Genomic DNA, 23,605 nt, shown 5'->3' with positions numbered 1-23,605 from the left:
ACGGAGGTTCCCTCCTCCTGCCAGGCAGCGGGAGGAGACCTAGATCAAGGGGGGGAATGGAGGCAGGTGCCTATTCGGGGTGGTAGGCGAGCCCTCTCTCTGCCCACCTCACCTTCTCATCTACCCTTAAATAATCGATATGAAGGACTAGAACAAGGCAATCTGAATGACAAAGTAGATAAAAACCCGTCCCAGCTGGAGGGGGCGCCTAAGACAAGGCGACCTACACATCGCATTGCCACATCATCCTTCAAAAAAGAAAGAAGGGCTATTGTTATGGGGGGCTCCCTTCTGAAAGGGACAGAGGGACCGATATGCCGACCGGACCCAACCCGCAGAGAAGTCTGTTGCCTCCCTGGGGCTCGGGTGAGAGACTTCGCCAAGAAAGTCCAGCGCCCGGTACGGCCCACTGACTACTACCCGCTACTGGTCTTTCAGGCTGGTAGCGATGAAGTAGCAACGAGAAGTCCGAAGGCGATCAAAAGAGACTTTAGGGATTTGGGGCGACTACTTAGAGGATCAGGGGCGCAGGTTGTGTTTGCCTCTGTCCTTCCGATAGGGGGGATCGAAGCTGAAAGGCGTGCTGTTCACATAAACTCGTGGCTTCGAGACTGGTGTGACCGGCAGAACTTTGGGTTCTTTGATCACGGGAAGGTCTATGCTACACAGGGCCTGATGGCACCGGATGGGATGTGCCTCTCTCGGAGAGGGGTAAGGATCTTTGGTCAGGAGTTGGCAGGGCTGATAGATAGGGCTTTAAACTAGAGTCGAAGGGGGAAGGGGCTAAAACCAGGCACGCCGGTGAAGACCTAAGGGAAGGTACGCTAGAATCAGAGGGGCTGTGTGCCAGTGAGGTCCTTCGGGCAGATCCACAAGGTGCTGAGTGTAAGGAGACGCACCTGAAGTGCTTCTACACGAACGCACGCAGTATGAGGAATAAAATGGATGAGCTAGAAGTCCTGGCCCAGTCCCGCAACTACGACATCATCGGCATAAGCGAAACCTGGTGGGATGAGTCCTGTGACTGGGGTGTTGCGATAGATGGTTACAGGCTCTTCAGGAGGGACAGGCAGGGTAGGCGAGGTGGTGGGGTGGCGATGTATGTGAAGCAGGGGCTGGACTGTGTGGAACTTCAGGTCGGCGATGGCAAAGTTGAGAGCCTCTGGGTAAGGATCAAGGGACGAACGAATAAAGGGGATGTCATTGTGGGAGTCTATTACAGACCGCCTGGCCAGGACGATAGCGCCGATAAATTATTCTTTACAGAACTAAGAGAGGCCTCGAGATTAACTCCCCTTGTCCTTATGGGGGACTTCAACTTGCCAGACGTTAACTGGGAGTGCCACACGGCTGACACGAGCAAGTCCAGGAGGTTCATGAAGCACCTAGATGATAACTTCTTGGTGCAGGTGCTAATGGAGCCAACTAGGAAAGTTGCCCTCCTAGACCTGTTGCTAGAAAACAGAGAGGGTCTGGTGGGAGATGTGGTGATTGGTGGCCGCCTTGGTCATAGCGACCATGAAGTGGTTGAGTTCAAAATTTACGGTGACAGAAGGAAAAGTGCCACCAAAACCTCATCCCTAGATATGGGGAAAGCGGACTTCAGGCTGCTCAGGGAACTAGTCAGCAAGGTCCCCTGGGAAACTGCTCTTGAAGGCCTCGATGTCCACCAGTGCTGGTCATTCTTTAAGCGATGCCTCCTAGAAGCACAAGATCAGGCAATTCCTAAATATCGCAAGTCAGGCAGGCGGGGCAGGAGGCCGGCGTGGCTGACCAGGAACATTCTAATGGAGATTAGGCGGAAACAGAGAGTGTTTCGCTACTGGAAGGAGGGCCAGGTGTCATGGAAAGAATACAGGGATGCTGTTCGTGTTTGTAGGCAGAAAATTCGTGTGGCCAAAGCACACCTAGAGTTGAAGCTGGCTGTGTCTGTGAGAGAAAATAAAAAGGGCTTTTTCAGATATGTGAATGGAAAAAGGAGAACTAAAGAATACATAGGGCCGCTCCTTGATAGGGAAGGTCTCCTCACAGACAATGACATAGGCAAAGCAGAGACGCTTAACGCCTTCTTTGCCTCTGTCTTCAATGCCGATGATGGGCTTCGGGACCCAGGGTGCCCTGAGCTGGAGGACCGGGACGGTGGAGATGACAAACTCCCAACAGACCCTGAACGTGTGCGGGATTTGCTACTCCACCTGGATCCCTACAAGTCCATGGGTCCGGATGGGATTCATCCCCAGGTGCTGAAAGAGCTGGCGGACGGCGGACGTCATCGCGGAACCTCTCTCAATTATTTTTCAATGATCCTGGGAATTTGGAGAGGTCCCGGTAGACTGGAAGCTGGCAAATGTTGTGCCGATTTACAAGAAGGGTCAGAAAGAAGACCCTAGCAATTACAGGCCTGTCAGTCTCATGTCAATGCCTGGTAAAATCATGGAGAAGATGGTTCTCGAACTTATTGAGGCGCACCTGGGGGACAAAGCAGTCATTGGTCCCAGCCAGCATGGGTTTGTGAAGGGTAGGTCCTGCCTAACTAACCTGATTTCCTTTTATGATAAGATCACCCGTATAATGGACCAAGGGAAACCAGCTGATGTGATTTTTTTGGACTTCAGCAAGGCTTTTGACACGGTTTCCCATAGGATCCTACTGGACAAAATGTCCACCATACAGCTAAATAAAAACATCATACGATGGGTGAGCAATTGGCTAACGGGCAGGGCCCGAAGGGTTATGGTAAATGGGACTGCGTCAGGCTGGCGGGCGGTCACTAGTGGGGTCCCTCAAGGCTCCATTTTAGGGCCGGTACTTTTCAATATTTTTATAAACGATCTGGATGTAGGAATAGAAGGTATTTTGAGCAAGTTTGCTGATGACACCAAACTTGGAGGAGTTGTGGACTCGAATGAGGGTGGAAAGGCCTTGCAGAGGGATCTGAATAGGTTGGAGAGCTGGGCGATCACCAACCGCATGAAGTTCAATAAGAGCAAGTGCCGGGTCCTGCACCTGGGACGGGGAAACCCTGGCTGCACGTACAGACTAGGCGATGAGACGCTGGAGAGCAGCCTAGAAGAGAGGGATCTGGGGGTCGTGGTAGACAGCAAGTTGAATATGAGCCAGCAGTGTGCCCTGGCAGCCAGGAGGGCCAACCGTGTCCTGGGGTGCATCAAGCACGGCATCACTAGTAGGTCAAGGGAGGTGATTGTCCCGCTCTACTCTGCGCTGGTGCGGCCTCACCTCGAGTACTGTGTGCAGTTCTGGGCACCACAGTATAAAAAGGACATGAAACTGTTGGAGAGTGTACAGAGGAGGGCTACGAAGATGGTGAAAGGCCTGGAGGGGAAGACGTACGAGGAATGGCTGAGGTCACTGGGCCTGTTCAGCCTGGAGAAGAGGAGGCTGAGGGGAGACCTCATCACAGTCTACAACTTCCTTGTAAGGGGGTGTCGAGAGGCAGGAGACCTTTTCTCCATTAACACCAGTGACAGGACCCGCGGGAACGGGGTTAAGCTGAGGCAGGGGAAATTTAGGCTTGACATCAGGAGGGGGTTCTTCACAGAGAGGGTGGTTGCACACTGGAACAGGCTCCCCAGGGAAGTGGTCACTGCACCGAGCCTGTATGAATTTAAGAAGAGATTGGACTGTGCACTTAGTCATATGGTCTGAACTTTTGGGTAGACCTGTGCGGTGTCAAGAGTTGGACTTGATGATCCTTAAGGGTCCCTTCCAACTCAGGATATTCTATGATTCTATGATTCTATGATCTTCTTCTATTATTTTTAGAAACCAGTTGTCGAGTACCAAACTCTTGCAGAAGAGAAGAAGCAAATTAGCTGCTTCACCACATTCTGGAAGTGACAGCAAGAGCTTTGTATATAGCCATTAGACATTTTAAAAGCTTTCCGAGAAAATCCATCCTCTGATTAGTAAAGCCTTTTCAAGAGATACAAGCCACTTGCTTACCACCTTCTTCTTTATTGTTATAATAAACTTCTTATTGATTATATCCTGACTCTCAATTTTAGTGTCAAGGTTCGGGTATACACATACGAAGTACTTGAGTATTTGCTGCATAAGAAATATTGCAGTACGTTTTTCACTACATACAATAAACTTCCAGATAATTTCCGTAAAGAAAAAATGGAGTAATATTTTAACTGTAAGCTTAATTAATGCTACATATTGTGTAGAAAGGAAACAAAATGCTGTCGTGTCGCACAAAAGGAGAAGTGTCTAAAGCTGGCCAGGAGCTATGTTGCTGTCAGGGTGAGTGAAAAGAGCCAGCTGGTTCTGGTAAATTTGCATATAAGATATCCTGAGCTATAGCAAGTTATTAGCACTCTGCATTTGGTACCCCTTTTTTTTTTTCCCCTAAATGCTGATGTGAAGATTATTCCCTGCCAGCTATATATATATATATTTATTTTTTTTCTCTTCCTTAATTTGTACACATCATCTGATTGCTAATACGTTCCTTATCAGCCCACGTTATGACTTGATCCAGACACTGTCAAATGATATTGGTATATTTTAAAATTTCTATATATGTTTTTCATCCTGTCTGTGAATTAAGAAAATAATGCACGGAGAATTAATCAGTAATGAAAATGTCTAGAAGTTGTGTCATGCATGTGATTGGCTACGATTAAAATAACTGAGGTAACACCAATCATACTGTTTTTTGGCTTATCTTTTCCACTATATGAGTAGTAAACAGTTTCAGACTTGTATCTGTGAAATTAGATGTTTATTTCTTAGGTTATTTTGAATATAGCTAAATCTTTGCTGTGATAATATTCTGTCAGGCTTGAAAAATGCTTGTAGCTTTAGATAAACATTGCCATTTATAATACAAAAAAATATATATATTAAATCATTCCAAGACATTTATTTCTACAGTTATTAAGGTTATTTTATTAAATCTTGATATGCCTGTACTGATAATTTCTGCTAATAAGACATATCAGACCAACAAAATGGAATTCTCAAAACAATAATCATGTAAGAGAAATAATGTTTTTATTTTTTGTTTCAAATATAAATATAGTAAATAAAACATCATGTTAAAATTCTAACATTTTTTAGAATATTCAATATTTAGAAGTTCTAAAGAAAAAAAAAGAATGGAAAAGGGAAGGGAAAGTTTTGTCATTCACCGAAGTTACCTGTGAGTGTCTGATGGCATCCTGTCTCCCGTTTTCGTGGGAGTTTGTTCAAATGCCTGAATATCAATGAGCGAGTAATCAAGCTTTCAATAAAAGCAGTCTTCAATGAAAATTTCAAACCGGTTTTAATCATTGTACTGATGTTTCAAATATATTCAGTTTGGTTGTTATTTCAGTTCTACACCCTTGGGAATGCAGGCAGGCTTTATTAATCACTTTTTTTTTTTAATCTGGTACTGAATAATTCTTTTCTCAAAGGTAGGAGTAAGAAAGCTTTGTTAATAGGAAGGACTGTCAAATGAAATGTATTAATTGAAGCTAGCAAAAAATCTGGGTCAGATTAGAGAGAACTGTGTGTCTCTAAGCAATCTGAATTACAACATTTGCTTCAGGGATCGTGAAACTTGAGACCTTCAGCTTGGGCTTCTCAGAAAACTACAAACCAGTTGGTAGAGAACAGGAAAAACTTAGTTTTAGAAAAACTAACTTTGGACCAGCTCTGATTGTAATGTCTCCAAATTTACATTGCGTGAAAACAAAAAGCACTGAAAGTAATGCCAAATTGAAGGGCAGTGGGATGAGTCTTCTGTTTTTCGCTGGTTTGCTTATTGTCTGTACAAGAGTTTCTTCCTCTCCTTCCTGAGCTCTTGTTTCTCTTATGTGCAATGATGCTGACATCTGATGCTGATATTCCTGCTTGACACATAGATTTGGGATTGGAAAAACACGGGAGTCCCAGTCCAGTGGGATGTATGTGCATGAAAGAATTTCAGATCTGAAAAACATTGTAGTTATCCTGGCAAATCATTTATGAAGTTTCTTTCTTCCCCCATCCCCACTGAGATACCAGTCTTTTATTAGACTGCCTGACTTTCAAACAGGCATGAGTCATATCAACCTCTGTATATTCTCTCTGATAACTTCTGCTGTGTCTGTTAAGTATAATCATAATCTTCTGTAGTCATCTATGTTTCTTAAAGCATGTTGTGCTTTGATCAAAGGTATTGCTCCCAGTTTGGATTTCCACCTATTTTAGCAGCTGGACGCACATGCAGAGAGGTGATCTTCCTAAGAGCTCCTCACTGTGTCATGAGGAAGCTACTGCATTAAGCTCATTTTTGTTTGTTTGTTTGTTTGTTTGTTTGTGGTTTTTTTTGTTTTTATTTGTCAACCACACTTGGGAAGAATTTTTTAATTGCCTTCTTACAGGGATGGTATTACCATTTGGCAACCCCATCCCTACCATTTCAGATTATCAAATCTAAATCTATCTTCTACTACTACTACAGCTACTACTACTGCCTATTTTTCGCTTTCTGAGCAAAATGGCAAAAAACACCTTTCAAAACATATATTTATATTCTTGGGTAACTTTTTAAAAAATTTGGGATGAATGGAATCAACAATGATTTAGTAGTTGTTGAGCTGATCCAGAAAATATATAGACAAAATGATTATATAACTTTTTTTACTTTAATTTTCTGAAAATAATATTTTTTTAATAAGACAGAAGTCAAATACCCTGCCTGCATTAACAGCAAATATTGGACTGTTTCTTCTGTTAGACTAACAATCTTTTAATTAAGAACAATGATCCTTTTATTTCTTTTGCTGGTTTTGAATCTTCTTATGTGACATTTAGAAAAGAGCTGTTAGCCATTAAGAAAAACTTGTGCTTGCCTAGAGGGTTATTTGCAAGTCATAATCAAGTTCTAAATGGGTTTTATAAACACTAGTTAAGTAGGTTGCTACTGTAACCTTAGGAATTATTCCAACAATCTCATCCTCTGGATTTAGATTATTTGCTCATTATCCTCTCCACATCTTTTGCTATTTTTTTGCTTTCAAAGTTTACCTCTGTAAGACATTATGATTTTTCAAAAGACTAAAGTAAAGTTTGAAAATGTAAAATGTCTCTGCTTCATTCATTAATTATTTTTAGGTATGAGGTATCTGTTTCTGTAGTACATAGTGGCCCCAAAATATCAATAGTGTGATCTTTTTATACTCTAATACTGAAGAGGATCAAAAAGTATAGGAGTAGCTGAAGATTAAAATTAAAAATTCAGTTGTGACATGACTAAATAGTTTACAATGCTGTGATAATTTCCTTTGCATTGTTTACGAATCTCATTCAATGTACTGTAAGAATTGATTTAATTTCTTTGTAGGTACTGAATAATGCATCCCATATTACTTTTGATTTGAATTAGAGCTCTCATTAGTTATGATACTACTGGAATTATTTTTTGTTTCTTTTAGTGTGAGTCTCTGGGTCGCTTATGATATTGTGATATTATGATTTTATGTGATAATATGATATTATGATATTGATACGTGCATATGTGCACTATGCAGTTTACCAGTTTCAGATGCTAAGACTGAAACCTTTGTTTAATGAAGCAATTCTTTAATTATTTTTGTTTAGTTGGGATCCTCAGGCATTGTCAGAAATCCAAGTAAACATTGAACCCATGGTTCTTTTGTCATCTTGAAATAGTTGCTGGTCATTTCATATTTACTATACCTGAATAATGGAATAGCATTAAGTTTAGTACTGCAATCAGTTTTCTTAAATATTCATCTAATAATGATACCTCTTCAATAAAATCTGTCAGTCAGCCTGTTTAAAATGTGTATTTTCATAATCTATTTTGAAAATTCGATAGGATGAAATAGTCAGTTGTCAAAAGTGTGTATGTTTATATGTATTTCTTTGAATGCGTGTACAAGTATTATTAAAGTGTGTGCGTGTATATATATAAAGTATATATGCACTTTATCAATCAGAACTCTAGGCTAAAACTCGTCAGATTTATTAGGTGTGACCAGATTTTGAAAGATATTCTGTCATACTGTGTGGTTTGGCAAGGCTCATGGAGTTCATGTTTTAAAAATATTGTAGTAACTTACTTGCTCTTCCAGTGATCTGGAATTTCTGAAGTAAATATGATCTAATAATTTTTCAGTTACTGTGATAAAAGCATGATATTGACTGGAAATAGTCATCAAACTTTTTGTGTTTCTGTGTATTAGTACCTTAAACATTCCCAAGTGCTAATTCCCAGACCAAGCAGGACTTTTTTTCTCAATAATTTAAAAATTAGCTGATGAATTTTTACCTGAGTATACAATACATAGTGAGAATGCTGCCAATAATTGTAACATGGCCAGACTAACAACCCTAAAAGATAAAGCAAAAATTGCAATAATATATTTATAGTTATAGCATATGGCATATTCTTTGGGACTGCCTGTTTATTATTTAGGTATGTATTTATAGTTCTTAGAAAAAATGAAATCTTGATCCTTGGTGGTGGTAAGGATGAACTGATGTTACATGACTTTAGACAGACAAAATAGGAAATATATTGACTTGCCTGAATTTGGATGACAGCTAGTTGGGTGTGGTTTTATGTTGAACAGTTCTGGAAGTAAAATGTTTATTTATTTATTTATTTGTTTGTTTATTTGTTGGAAAAAATATTCAACAGATTTAACAACAACAAAAAAAATGCTTGTATATGATATCAAAAGAAAAAAAAGTTAGTTCAATAGAACATGTGGACTGTATATGAATTAATCTTTATAGATTTGTTCTTGTATAAAGTATCTGAGAAGAAGTTAATGGTATTCATAAGAATGGTCAGCTTCAGTTTGGGGAATTAAATTAGGGACTTAGCAGGGTTTTATTAATGTTGTTGAAACATTCTGTTTTAGGGGCAGTCCTACTTCTGGCATTCTCACAATTTGGAAGTTGATTTTTTGGCTAATTTTAATGGTGTTAATCACTTTGTAAGTTACATATAAAGTTGGATGGCAAGACAAGAAATGAAATGGTGTAAAAAAAAGGATGAATACTGTCATGATAAAGGGTAACATAAGATTTTGAAGTCCGGTAACATTTTGCCTTGGGAGGACTGAGGAATGTAACTAACAAAATTCCTGTTTACTAGCTTATTTAAAACCACCTTTGTAAACTTGGTGTTCCTGGTTTGACTTACTGATGCGTATTAGTGTTATTATATGGATGTGTATTCATGAATTCTGGTTGTAAATATTCACAGAGTTAATTTTTGCAGTTTATGTCTCGTTCATTAACAAGTGCATGGGAAAACCTCTAGCAGATGAGATGGTTACCTAAATATCTTTTAGCTTTACATTTTAAATATATACATATATAGACATGTATATTTATGAAATCAACAGTTGTTTGATCCTACAAAGGGATTTAATCTGGTTCTTATTTCTTATTGAATCAATTGACTGAGTTTTGCTCAGGCTGTTCTATGATCTTTTAGTAAAATAAAAGGCAGTCTTTAAATGTAAAACTGATCATTTTATCTGATTCATTTTGTGCACGTAAGCTTATAAACCATGAGAGAATTTTTTTGTTGGTTTGTTTGTTGGTTTTTTCCACCCCCTGTGCACAAAGCCTATTAAATCCATGCTGTTATAGGCATATATTTAATTTCATTTTTAATTCATGGAGAAAAGGTAATACCTCCCAGTCTAAAGGCAATGTGATATCTGAATATGAATATAAATACCTGTAAAAGAAAGTTAAGAATGTTAAAAAAAAAAAAGTCTAAAAATGTAAAATGGTTTCTTCTGAAATGCCTTAAGCATTTTTGCTCTAAACATTTAATTGTAACCTCTCTAAGAACTTTGTAAACAGTTTCTTCTTGTTCATTTGCTAGAATAACTTCAAATAGTTCAGTATAAAAACAGAAGTTATGGCTAAAATTAAAGCTTAGAAGAGTTTTCTTTTTTCTGTTTCTGTAAAATATGGTACAAATAATGGCATACTTTTGTATAAAATATAAGTGTACATATAATGGCATAAATTATTAATTTAATTTGCCGAGTACTATAAAAAAGTGATAACTTCATTTTTGACATGCATTGCTAGAAACAATAGATTTTTTTCTATTAGTATGAAATTGTTCCATGACTTATTTCTCCAAGACTGTTTTTTGTTTGTTTTTGTTAGTTTGTTTTTTCTGAATGACCTCACAAAGAACAGTAAAATGGTTTTGGAAGTAAAATGCAAGATATGTACATGAATTACTTTATTATCTTTTAGAATTTCTTGCTGATACATTTGAAACACAAATCCAATTTGAAATATCAAACAAAAGCTTTAATTAAAAATAATACAATGAAAACCACCAGATTCTTACTAAAAGCCTAGTTAAAATAGTAATTATATGTTTTTTCCTGAATTTATGCATCCCTTCTCTGCCCATAGAAATTGATTTCTTTATGTTCTCAGATAATCTTTACATGATAAAATCTATAAGATATAGGCCTTCCAGTTTTTCATTACTTACATTTACATCTTTCTTTTTCAGATGACACGAGAGCAGTATATATTAGCAACACAACAGAACAGCCTTCCAAGGACTGAAAATCCTCAGTTTTACCCAGTAGGGATTTATGGATGGCGAAAGAGGTGCTTATACTTCTTTGTACTTCTCCTGTTGGTTACCATGATTGTTAACTTAGCAATGACAATATGGATTTTGAAGGTTATGAATTTCACAGTGGTAAGTATCTCAGTGGCTTTATCCTATTTCTTATACTAATAACTTGTAGTTTCAGTTCTCTTTCCTTTATCATATTATATACAAATCCTATAACTTTGGATTAGAAATGGCATATACTTCTTTGAGCGTTGCTTCATATATTTATACTCTTTGTATATATTCTGATGTGAGTGGCCTGTGCCCTGTTTTTGTTAATATCTGCTGAAAATATACCTGTATCTTAGATTTATTTGTTTGCCCAACTGAAAGCATAACAGTGACTGCCACAAGTGTCTCTTGGTTGCTTTTCAGCACTGATAGCAAACAGTAGGAGTATGCTATGCCTGTTTTGTATGGTATGTTTCCTCTAAAGGAGAAAACCAGGTTAGTTGGGTTCAACTTGGGATGGCTTTTTTAGTATCTGTTGTTACTGTTTCTATAAAGCTTACTGTCCTCAATGGCCAGTAAAACTCTGTGTTTCACGTAGAACAAACAGTACCTGTTTTGATGTTGATAAGATCAGGTAGGTGGGTATAAAAACCACAGACATTTATGAGACAGCCTCTATCTGGAAACTTTAATAGCACCGAAGTGTTACTGAGTGTATTCCCAATGTACACGTACCTGAAAAATGTTTGTGTTCAGTAGAGGTTGTATTATCTGCCCAGCTGTTCCCAAAGCTTTGCTTGTGTAAAGGTGATTGGTGTGCTCACTAGTTGGCTGTGGTGTAGTATCTTTTTGTATATCAAAAGACAGAACACTCCTCGGATTAAAATAACAGTGGTTCTGCTCCAGTGTAATAGCAGTATAGTCTTTCTGGGTTTTGATGCATTTAATAGGGTATTTCTAATTACTAGGGTCATGGCACATTTCAATTCTGCATTAGTTTCTTGGAAATAAAAAGCAGCCAATAAAAACAGCCTTAAACACATCTGAAACTGTTCTATACTTGCCAATGCTCTCTAATACATAGTTTTACCTGAGATCGTTGTCTGGTGAGACGTATTGTAGAAATACATTGCAACTTTTGAGTTGCCAACAGTGGATAAATGTGGTATATTTGTATTTTGACAACTATATGACAATTTCATGTATTGAAGAGCTCGATAGAAGTTTTTTGTTGTTTTGTTTTTATTTTTTAGCATAATGTGCTTGCAAAATAGGACACATACGCTTTTGATACTCATATTAGAAGCATATTTAGGATATCATATCTGTTGACTTGAGTAAAATGGTCTGATATTTATCCAGAAGGGAATTAACCATGGAAAATTTAAAATATTGAGAAGATGTTTAAATAGCACAGCACTTTTCTCTGGGCAAAAGATTACATTCCAATAAAATATTTGAATCTACTGCTCAGAAATTTTATTTGTGTATCTCAGCAGTGGTAAGAAATCGGAAGTACAGCTTGAAATCTTTTGAATGGGAAAATACGTTTGTCAAACTGTTTAAAGAGCACAAAGGAGGAATCTAGCCGTGATAAAAATAATTGTTGAAATTGAACTGCTTGACATTTTGATATTATTTTAAATTCTTTGCCATTTTTGCACCAGCCAATATTGAGCTCTTTATGAAAATAACAGTAATTGTACGAAGGGGTCATGAAAAGCCAGGTCATGGGTTTTGTCATTGCTGGCTGACAGTTGCAATGATGTTAATGTGTGAGCTGTTGACTTTCTATTTTTAACTGTACAGCTGTAGCCACTGGACAACTGGCACAATAAAAGCCTTTCTGAGTTCAGTTCATAGATTCTCCAGTAGGGAAGTTTTCTGAATATACTGACCTTGCTTGTAAAGGTCATATTCTGAATCTGAGCTCATTATCTCACATTCTTTTTATGCACAAAGAGAAATATGGTCTCCCATAAGGCCACTGATTTCATAGTAAGGCAGTCAACTAAAGTCAAATTGTCCTTAAGATATGCATATTGAAAAGCCGATCAAACAAGCAAATTAAAAAAGAAAATGGTTTATTTGCAATTAGGCAAAAACATAGTACAGGCAGGTTTGTGCAAGTCTCTTTTTCTGAGATTAGCTGGTGTAACTGGAAATGGTAGATAAACCTTTGGGCATACAGTCTCTTCTTCCAATGTACAATGGAAGGAAGAAACTTGCAGGGTAAGTACAAGTTAAGAGTAATTTCCCGAGTTTAATATGTATCAGTTAAACAAGCAAAACCAAAAGTAATTAGTATCAATCAGTGTAGCAGAGGGAATATTACATGTAGGAATCAGAGATAAAGTAATCATTTTTTGAAACATATTCCCCAGCTGATAGCTTATTGGTGCTGTCCCTTAATGTCTGGTTGAGATCTGTTCCCTCACTGTTCAGTCATCTATTTAAAAAGATGCAATGTGAGAACTTCAATACAGAGAAGTCCCCAAACAATTCCACTGATAGATATATCTGTCTGTAACATACTATCTTATCCTGGGTTTATGCAGAAAGTAATTATTCAATAGTAGTTTATATTAGAGAAAGGTCTGACCTTGAACAAAATGTTCTGCAAATAACAGCCGTGAAACAATCCTCAGGCTAAACTCATCATTGGAATAAAGTTCTTTCTTGTCTAATGTGCATCAAGTGGATCTCTCTGAAGTGAGTGGTAAATTTTCAACCACTATGATATATCCTTCACTAGTGGAACCATCAAAATCTCTGAATTACATGCTTGAACTTTGGACTTCATCTATTGTATTAAATTATTTCCTGAAAAATAAACAACTGTTACCGTCAAGAATGATCCCAACTTTCCTCACAGCTCGTAAGCCTAATCTTCAAAGGAGACCTGATTCTTAGAAGAATCAAGCCAGAAACTAAAATTCATAGCTTTTCTGAGAATCAAAATCACATACCCGAGAGATGAGAATTTTATGGAACATTTATTATTTCCTTTCCTTGTACTAACATTGCCATGGTCCACAGGCTCCCCATGGAAATGTCTGTCTTTCACCTTCCCTCAGATTATAGTATCCTACCTCTCACTTAGTATAGGCCATGTGTGTTATTAGGTGTTTCAAGAAAGATGGCACATTCAAGTAATTATTTGGTGACAATTTACCCAGCGTAAATTATGGATATTAGGAGACATTTATTCTCAGAAAAAGTAGTCAGGCATTGGAACAGGTTGGCCAGGGAAGTGGTGGAGTCACCATCCCTGGGGGTGTTCAAGGAAAGGTTGGACGTGGTGCTTAGGGACATGGTTTAGTGGGTGACATTGGTAGTAGGGTGGTGGTTGGACCAGATGATCTTAGAGGTCTTTTCCAACCCTAATGATTCTGTGATTCTAATATGTATTAATATCCTGATTATTTCACTTATGCAGTATATATGAATTTTAAATGATAGCAATGAAATAAATATTTTTACTGTGCCTTCATTCTTGTCATATTGTCCGGTTCATAGCATAGGTAATTAGCTTATTTTTCTTAAAATATTTAATCACTTGAACATATTGTCTGATAACATTTTTTTTATTATTTTATAGAGTCTTCAAGTTACTCCAACCTCAATAGAACTATAATTTTGTATTATTTACTCTTTATATAGCTGCCAGTGAATAAAGTATATTGACATTCTGTCAATCTTATTTTATAAAGGAGATTTTTTTCACATTTTTGTCACTAAATACCAGTGTACAAACAAGTGACTGAAAATTTTCTGTGGATATTTCAAATTACAGTTTAAAAGAGAAAGTTCAAAGTAGTCCTCTTACTGCTGTGAAGTAGCACTGTGAAGTGATATTGTGACGTGGGGCAATCAGTATAGGAACTTGAGATCTTTTGGTGGGGAGTCATTTAATATGAGTGCATTTATACATTTTCTAGTATTCATGCAATTGGCATTGATATGGGTGTTTACATGATACTGTTATTCCATTACATGTTACACTACATGGATGTTGGGGTTTATTAAAGTTGAAAAAAGTGTAATAGTAGGAATCTCTGTTGGGTTGGCCTGTGATTCAGCCACATATGATAGGAAATACTAGCACCAAATTGTATACTGGTTTCGGCTGTACAACTGTTTGCTTTTGTGTCTCTGTATTCTGCTTTCCTGCTAGAAATAGACGTATGAAAATATTGTTTGTTATGTTACCCATCTAAGAATGGAATCACACAGTTCAGGTATTTTTTACTGCTGTAGTTATAGCAATGTTGTAGTCAATTTTGTCTGATGTCATGGCACACTATTTTCTGTATTGTTACATGTTAAACTCCTCTTGCCAGTAGTACTGACTTCTTTTTACAATCAGGAATGAGACAACTCATCATTTGGGTTGGGAATGAGAAAACTCATCATTTGGGTTGAAACGTAAGCTATTCCTCGCAGAAACTGGAACTTCAATTTAGCTGTGAACATAAGCAGCTATTTGAATTTCCTGTCTGGAATTCATGTGCTTCATGTTCCCAGTTGATCATACTCTTCTTGTTGGCTGCCTAGCTCCAGCCCTGTGTATTTTGACAGCAGCTAGTTTGCAAGGTGGTTGAGTGCTTGCCCTAAGGTACGCATGCCAACACAACAAACTCTTTTTGTGTGTCAGCATATATAATAATGCAGATACATGCAACTATTAACTTGTCTCTGTTTGTATCTTTATAGATCGTCCCTATATTCTTCTAGGAATTTGACTTTTAGAGTCTTCTGGTGATTCAAAAATCTAAATCTGAATATTCTAATACATTTATTTCTCTAGACCAATGAACCCAAGTTCATTTTCTTGTTTTTTCGGTTGCTGTGGAAGGGCAAGCTTTTAACTGCTTATGCTGTTGGGGTACATACACCCATGAACAATTTGTCCATGGCAGCTTAGCACACTTCTCTAGAATGAAAAAGCAGCTGTTAGCTAATTTTCACTGAGGTGTCACATTTGTATCAGATTGGCATTTAAAATTTATGAAGTTGTTTAGTAGCTGTACTTATCTCAAAAATAATTTGATTGTTTGGCAAATAGACAACTTCTTTCATTTTCAAAGGCAGCAGTTTCTTATTAGGTTTTGAATGAGTATTATGATTTAATAATATCAGTTGCTGCATATTTAATAAAAATGTTGTCATATCTGCATATTTCATTTATTTCAGTGGCAATCATTTATTGCCGTTAATTTATACTGGAAGTAATCACATTTTCAGAGGAATAAAATTCAATATCTCTTAACTGGATTGAAAACTGTTACTCTACATCTTTCAACCTTTTAGTTTTTGAGAACCTCATGTCCCATCTGGGGATGAATGCAAGAAAGCTTTTGTTTCCTTTTTGTTTGCTCTTTTTTTGTACTGAGAATGATCCAGTCCAAAGCAGGCAATATCATTAATTATTAATGATTAAGAAACTTAGTCTAGATATCAGAGACCAATGTTCAAATTCATGCAATCTCCCATATAGATCATGTGCCAGGTAAGTGTCCTACTCAAAGGCTATTATTCCTTCTGATTGGATTCTTAATATTACTTTTTAATAGGTATATGAGCTCTGTCTTATTATCTTTTAATCTCAAACTTTAGATATCATCCCTATAAAAAGTTTTATTGAAAATTCCTATGAAATATCTATGTACTCATTAAAATATTTTCTGCTCAGAAAATACTAAAAATATTAAAAATATTTTCTAATCATATATTCAGAATATATTTTCTTATAATGCCTTTTAAGAAAAGTTCAGAAAATTGTCAGCTAGCTAAAATAAGTATCAGTTAAAAAAAAATACACATGTGCACACATTCACACAGATTCTTATTTATATAATTGACTGTTTTCATCTCCTTTTTATGTTGCACTGGAAGACAGAAACTTAAGATTCTTGAATGAACCTGTCAGCTCCATGCATGATCCAAGCACTTGCTAATAGCATGTCAGCTAAGGAATCTTGCTAGTAGTCAATTTCACTAGTAATTTTTTCACAATCCTACATTTTATTTTATTTTTAACATTTGTGTAGTGGCACACCTTTATGGAACTGGAGGCTATTTGGTAAAACTTGCATCCTCTTTTATTTGGAATGCAGTAGGTAGGAATGAATTGATTTATTTTTATCCTGTGTCACATAGTGTGTCACATAGTTGCTGTTCTGAGTACAATGATGAATTTGTTTTTAGTTGTTTCCAACCCCATTTTTCTAAATCACTTTGTATCTCATTTAGTATTTGTACCTCCTGTATTTTATATTTCCTTCTGTTGATCTTATGGGGGAAAAAATAACAAATTCCAGGGGCTTTGAGCAACTTGGTCTAGTGGAAGGTGTCCCTGCCCATGGTGGGGGGTTGGAACTAGATGATCTTTAAGGTCCCTTCCAACCCAAACCACCCTATGATTCTGTGGTTCTATGATCTCTTATTTGTAACATATATGTGTGGCAACAGACGGCACAAACAGCAAAATGTCACATATTTGATTAGGTATTTTACAGTGCAAGGCATCTTGCACAAAGGCAACTTCCTGTAAAAATTAGGAAGGTATTGTTTAAAACAGTACTATTTAACAGCATTTCTTATCAAATGTGAATTGTCTTGGTTTGATGCGCAGGTTTCCTTATTTATTTTGGTTGGATGAATGAAGCTTTTAAATATTTCGTTTTGTTCCTGAGATGTAGATCTGTGCTCTTTAGTGTTTATTATTACAAATGATCTCTGATGGAGAACACATAGATTTCTCATTTTTATACTTGTTTAGTCATGCAGATTTAACGGCAGAAGATTAGTAAATCAAAGAATAACTACTTTGCACCCTACTTAACCTTGTAAAAATGTAATTTCTGTGTACACACAATCTATGAATGCAATAGTTTAAACAATTTCAACATGACCTTGTATTTGCAGTTTTGGAAAATTGTAGTATCCAGAATCTTGAAAGCTTGGGGAAAACAATGGAGGGTATAAATAATGTTTACTTTCCAAAGAAGCACTGAGAATGAAAGGAGGTATTTGGCTTTACAAGGTCACTGTTTGCTCATTTGTCTCACTGCTTCAGATTTGTTTCATGAAGCATCAGGACAGATTTGGAATATAAACGTAAGGGGCATAGATTCATAATTTGCGTCTTAAACCATGTTAGCCATCTAGTGTGCCACAGGTAACTTGCCACATGTTTCAAAAAAAAAGGGTGGGTTGGCTATGTCTTCCTTTACTACTCATGCAGTGATTCTGATATGCATTAAACTAAGACTCATGTAACTTCTTGTAAGAGTTTTAACATCTGAAGAGAATGCTGAGGGTGGCAACGGAAGGTAAAAAACAAGGCAACAGCAACTCTAAGTCTTCTGATAAGTTAGATGAGGATGAATATTATATTTATTATATTTATTTATTTGTATTTTCAGTTTGTGGAGGTCTGCCTTATATTAAATAATAATAATTTGTTTTAGCTGAGTAAACAATGTTTACTAGACAACTTATTATTAGTCATTCACTACGTAAATAGACCGGAACGAGTACTTCAGATTTTTTTTGAAATATTTGCTTTCATGAAAATTGAATTAACTTCATTTCCATTATTGGCTTTTAGTGGTGTTCCCTTTCCACGCGTAATCTGGCATGACATAAATGTTTGTGGAAAGTGAGACTTTCAAGAAAATATTATACAAAGATAATTTTGAATTCTTAAAGGTTTATCCAAGAAACCAGTTTCAAGAGTTAATTAGTCCAATTCTGTTGCTTGAATAGCAGATATTTTGAAGAGAGATGTTGAAGTGTTGTGTTTATTTTTAATTGGAATAAAAAGAAAAATATATATATATATTAGGGTTCAGGAAAATTATCAACACAAAGTCGTTATATGAAAAGAAATATAATCTAATGCATCAGTAATTGTGTTTGTCACAAATAGGGCAAATAAAGCAGTCTAGTTAATTTTATAGTTCAGGCCAAACAGTAATGTTTTGTAGTGTTATTTAGCAGTAATTAGAAAGATATGAAACCACTTGAACAAACTTTAGTTACTTAAAGACAGCAACAATCTGTATGAATAATGAAATGTGTCATGGTATCTTCTTTCTCTTGCATTATTGTTATGATTTATGTGGGTATGCAGTACAATAATAAATTACAGTCTGTGCCTGGAATCCTGTATTTATTCGTACACATCTTCCATCCTGAAATCAATAGAAATCCATATACAGAAGCAGCCTGTACTCATATCAGTGTAGCCTAAATTAGACCTAGCACATCTATAAGTTATAATAAATAAGAAATAGGAAGATAGAATATGTAGTGATATATATCTTACATGGCAGAGTATTTCCTTTTCTTTCTTATTAGTCAGGATATTGGATGTGTGATTAGAGTCCCAGGCAGGATTAAATGATGAAATCAATTTTTTTTTTAAGCAGGAGTAATACAGCAGTATGAACATTTTATCAAAAATGTGAATAATATATTTGTGTGGCCTTCAGGGGACCAATAGAAAAATTGAAAAGACCTTTACCCAAAAGATGCAATACTCTTGGGGTCTGGTCATATTTTACTGTAGTGATAGATAAAATCTAGAAATAAAAATCAAGAAATCTCACAAAGGCAGAATAAAAATAACATTGCCAGAGAGAACACAGAAATAGTGGAACCACAAAAAAATAGAAGTCACTGTTATTACACCATCCAAAAGGCCTAGATTGCAATAGAAATTTGGCTGACCCTTCTTGAAAAGTCCAATGATTTATTATTGCCTGCAACATATTGCATACCCAGTCTGTGACATCATGCCATCATTCCAAATTAATCAGTCCAGCATCAACGATAAGAGACTCAGTGCAGATTTCTTTTTACTTCGCCATGCAATTAAGTATAACAAGTTGTTCGGGATTCCTCAAAGATCTTGAGAGTTTCAAGTCTACTTATTACATCTGAAAAAAAAAAATCGGATCCACGTTTTAACATATGTAATATCAGATGTGTATTTTTTATGCTAAACAGGGCCTTTTTTATTTTCTTTGTTGTCTTCAGTGTACATCTCACTTAAGCCATGTTTGGAGGTCTGGGCATTCTACATAGGAATAGTAGAGGAGATGAAAATCTATTAGCTCTGTTGGATGAACATGCAATCCAAAAGATGTTTTTGCTTGAACTAATTGTTGTCAAATTATAGGTTAAGACATGCACTGTAATGTTTTACTTTATTTACCAAATGATGATGATAATTAGTGCTGAACTTGGTCTTTTACATTAGTCAATTTAAAGGAAAAATATATGATGCAAATAGTTAATAAGAAATTTGTTGGTGGATTTGTGCTCAGGGCAGATTGATGTAGGCTTATGTGTATATACAGATCCAAAACTTATTTTTTTCTCAGGACAGATATAAACAGTTTACATTTTGAATTTCCTGGGGGTTTCATAGTTGTGGGATTTTTTTGTTGTGTTCTTTTTGCTCTTCCATAATTAAAATGCTAACTATTAAGGGAAAGAGTTGCTATATATGCTTAGCTCTATATTATCTTACTCTCAGTTTGGGATTTTATAAATGATTTGCAAAGTGATTTCAATTACTTTATGATTTAATAACTACTTTTAGAATGATTTTATTATTATCACTACCTTGAGTGTAATTTTTAATATGAATATATTAGAACGCTTATGGAGAAACAAATTGATTAGTAAAAGAGCCAGATGATTTTAAAATTAAAAAGATTAAAATTAAAAGATGCCATAGAATTACTCAAGCTACAGTTTAGTTAGAGTTAGGGGGCACGTTTTCATGGCAACTCCAAAATTTCAGTGGAAAGAACCTGAAAGACAGATAGTTCTTGCTTTGCTATTTTCTATTTCAGTCATTACGATCAGAGATCTAATTCTTACATGTGTTGGAAAGATAACTTCTGTAAAAATTAATTGTAGTGGGTATTGTCATTACTTCAGTTAAGAAGTAATCCTACTCTGTAACAATTAAAATTAACTGTTTCCATTGTTGCCATTTCCTGAACAGATCGATAGTGATTAATAGGGGTTGGAGACGGTAAGAATTAAAGTATAAAAGACCGGGACAGAGATCAAGCTTTCATTCTGAGCCTTTCTTACTGCCTTTAGAAATAAAGGCAATGTTAGTGTGGAAACATACAGACATCTTTACACAGTACAAGTGTAAAAAATAACCATTATCTTTTCATTTTTTTCTGGATATACTGAAAAATCCTAATAAGAGGAAATAGAATGATTCTGCAAAGTCTCTTAAAAAGAATGCAGATGGATTTCTTGCAGATGTAGATTTGTTGCTTGTCTTGAGAAATAATTTATTATGGCCTCTTAATTTGTTTTTATCAGGCCCATAAGTTAAGACCCTTGTAGGAAATATCAAAATGGGAGCACCATCCATGTCTGAGTAAACATGTAATCTCTGTCTGGTCTTTTTTGTCTGTTTTGATTTGGGGTTAATGATGTAATGGTATATAAGCAAACTCATCTGTTTCCAAATGTCAAAATATGCAAACCATTTTTAAATTAGGTAAACAAACTTTAGCTTTTTTTGTTGTCATCCTCTACTTAAACTATTGCCTCAGCCATTTAAAGTGTAGAGTCTCCCTTCTGTCTAAAGAAATCCTATCTACAGGTCACTGCTGGGGAAACCCCTTTGCTGTGGTTAAAAAAGGGTCACACTCTTTTTGGGAGACCTAGACAAGATCTGATGGACAGACAAAAAGAGCAGAGTACGGAAACAGAGTCCATGGCAGATATGAAAGTTTTGGGGAATATGCCTTCTGTAAACTCCTGTCTCTTCTGATTTTTAACAGGCGTGTTCTGATCTCTAATTCTTAATATGAACTGTGGAAAAATAAACATCCTGTTATGAATTGTTATCTGAGCTTTGGCCTAACTGTCAAAGGACTGCTACACTCTTGTCTTAAGATTTAATAAAGCTATAATCTATAGCTCACTGAAGGTTAACAAAGCATTTACTTTCAAGAAAATAAAATTCAATGGCAGATGAAGGGCTTTATTACTATGCAAATTAAAAAATCATTTTCACAGTCTGAAGGGAAATATTTATGGATTTCTGATTCATGCTGTGTGTGAATAAAATTATTTCAGCTACCCTAAAGTTCAAGTGAAAACTGAGTTATTTATGTAAAGCAACAGTACAACAGAATACATGATAAGAATTTTTGACTAAATAGGCTTATAAAGGGGAAGCTGTTTAAGAATTTCAAACATTCTTAAACCATTGTTTCAATGAAAATTAAAATACAGATGTATTATACCATAGGATACAGTATCATCAGAGATTTTCAAAAGATATGAACTGAGCTGAAATATTCTAGCAGCGTCCTAGTACTCATTGACAGAAAATCTGAGTTTATCTGAGTAATCCAGTCACAAATATTTCACAATACTTTGTCCTAGTGAACTGAAATTGTTTGTTGGAGCACTGCTTCAACATTTAGTAAGCTCACAATGTACAAATCATTTCTAGACACAGAAAAGATTTCCCGAAATAATAAATTTACATCATGTGGTCTGTCTGTCTAAAATTTTTATTCAATAACTTTATGACTTACTGGACTTCAGAACCACTGAATACATGTAGAGCACTCTGATAAAAGTTATTAGAGGTATTTCAGGAAATTTGTTCACACTTCTAAGGATATTTTTGTATGCTATAAGTGTTTTTGTTTGTGTTTTTGGATACACAGAATCTAGGACTGTCAAGTTTCAGGTTATCAGTTAATGGCTTGGTTTACAAAAAGTGATTGTAAATCAATCTTGATGATATGTATGCTGGTTTAAAACACTGTCCTTGCAGAGCTTTGCCTGTTGTTCTTGTAAAAACATCCTCCTGTAGATATTGAATGTGACTTAAATCCTTTTTGAGCATTAGGATCTTCACAACTATTTTTTATGTGATCTATAACAGGGTAGGCTCCGCTAAATAACAGATACGTGATAGATGAGTACTATCTTATAGAGGGTGTTTAAGAGCAGTATGTGATGACTCCATCTCTAAAACTTTGAAGCTTGATTGTGAAAGTATTCATTCTCTTGAAAGTGGAGTAGTAGTAGTGCAAAGTGCAAATACATAATTTCTGTGCATGATAGTGAAGATCAGTAACTGTGCATTGGTGGGTGTACTTGAGTGACAGGAATATGCCAGCTTCCTTTTTATTTACTGACGGTGTGACTGTTGTAGGTATTAATTTCAGGGGAGTCCACTAAACTAATGCAGTCAGAAGAAAGTGTCCATAAAGTGAAGAAGCAGGTTAAATATCAGGAACAGAGACAGACATTTAGCCTGCACAAGGAATGTTCTGGGGTGGTCATTCAGGTGGCTGGAGAGAGGTTGTGAAAAATAGAAGAAAGGAATAATGTTATTCTGACAACAACGTCTGTGGTTAATCTGTGGAGCACTTCAACACATGATGTAGATGCTAGAAGTTTATAAATGTTTAAGAAGTGTTTGGAAAATGCAAAGAAGTAAAATATACCAAAGGCTATCAAAGACAAAATAACAGAATGGTGGCAGATTTCTCAAAAATGCCATTATCTGAATATCCTGTTCTTCTGATTGGCTGTCATCTGCTTACTGCTGTCAGAAATGAAATAATGAACTAGGTAGACTTTTTGTCTCACCTAGAATGGCTGTTCTTAAATTTTTCTGAAAGCCACACTGAGGTAGTTCTCAGCTTATGCAGTGTACTGATAAAGCAAAGATTTGTATTGTGCAGTGCAATACTTTATGGCGTGAAAAAAAATAATAATTTAATGGTCACATTTTGGCAAGAGTACTACGTGGTTTAGTCCCTATCCCTGATCTGGCATGGAATTATTTGGGATCTTTACTTTCTGCCATAAAGAGGAAAAAAAAAAATAAATGGCAGGCCTGGGTGCACAGCAGAACAAAGCTAAACCAAAGTGTTAGATTTGGATCCCTAACTTAAAGCACCATAAAAATGTGACTGTGCTTATGAATTACACCCAATCTATGTCTGG

At 36.1% G+C, this 23,605-nt stretch overlaps 1 protein-coding gene across 3 annotated transcripts in view; it reads left to right on the top strand.

Annotated features, from left to right (window-relative positions):
• The window catches only part of SGCZ (sarcoglycan zeta), a 470,225-nt gene that overhangs the window by 231,820 nt on the left and 214,800 nt on the right, over positions 1-23,605 (top strand). For all 3 annotated transcript variants that reach the window (XM_083833161.1, XM_083833160.1, XM_083833159.1), the window contains exon 2: positions 10,520-10,714. In XM_083833161.1, coding sequence (XP_083689287.1) covers positions 10,520-10,714 — 195 coding nt within the window. The remainder of the gene's footprint in view (positions 1-10,519; positions 10,715-23,605) is intronic.

This window comes from Anser anser, assembly GCF_964211835.1.
Source record: "Anser anser genome assembly, chromosome: 4".
Taxonomy (NCBI): domain Eukaryota; kingdom Metazoa; phylum Chordata; class Aves; order Anseriformes; family Anatidae; genus Anser; species Anser anser.
This window is presented reverse-complemented; position numbering and strand designations above follow the sequence as displayed.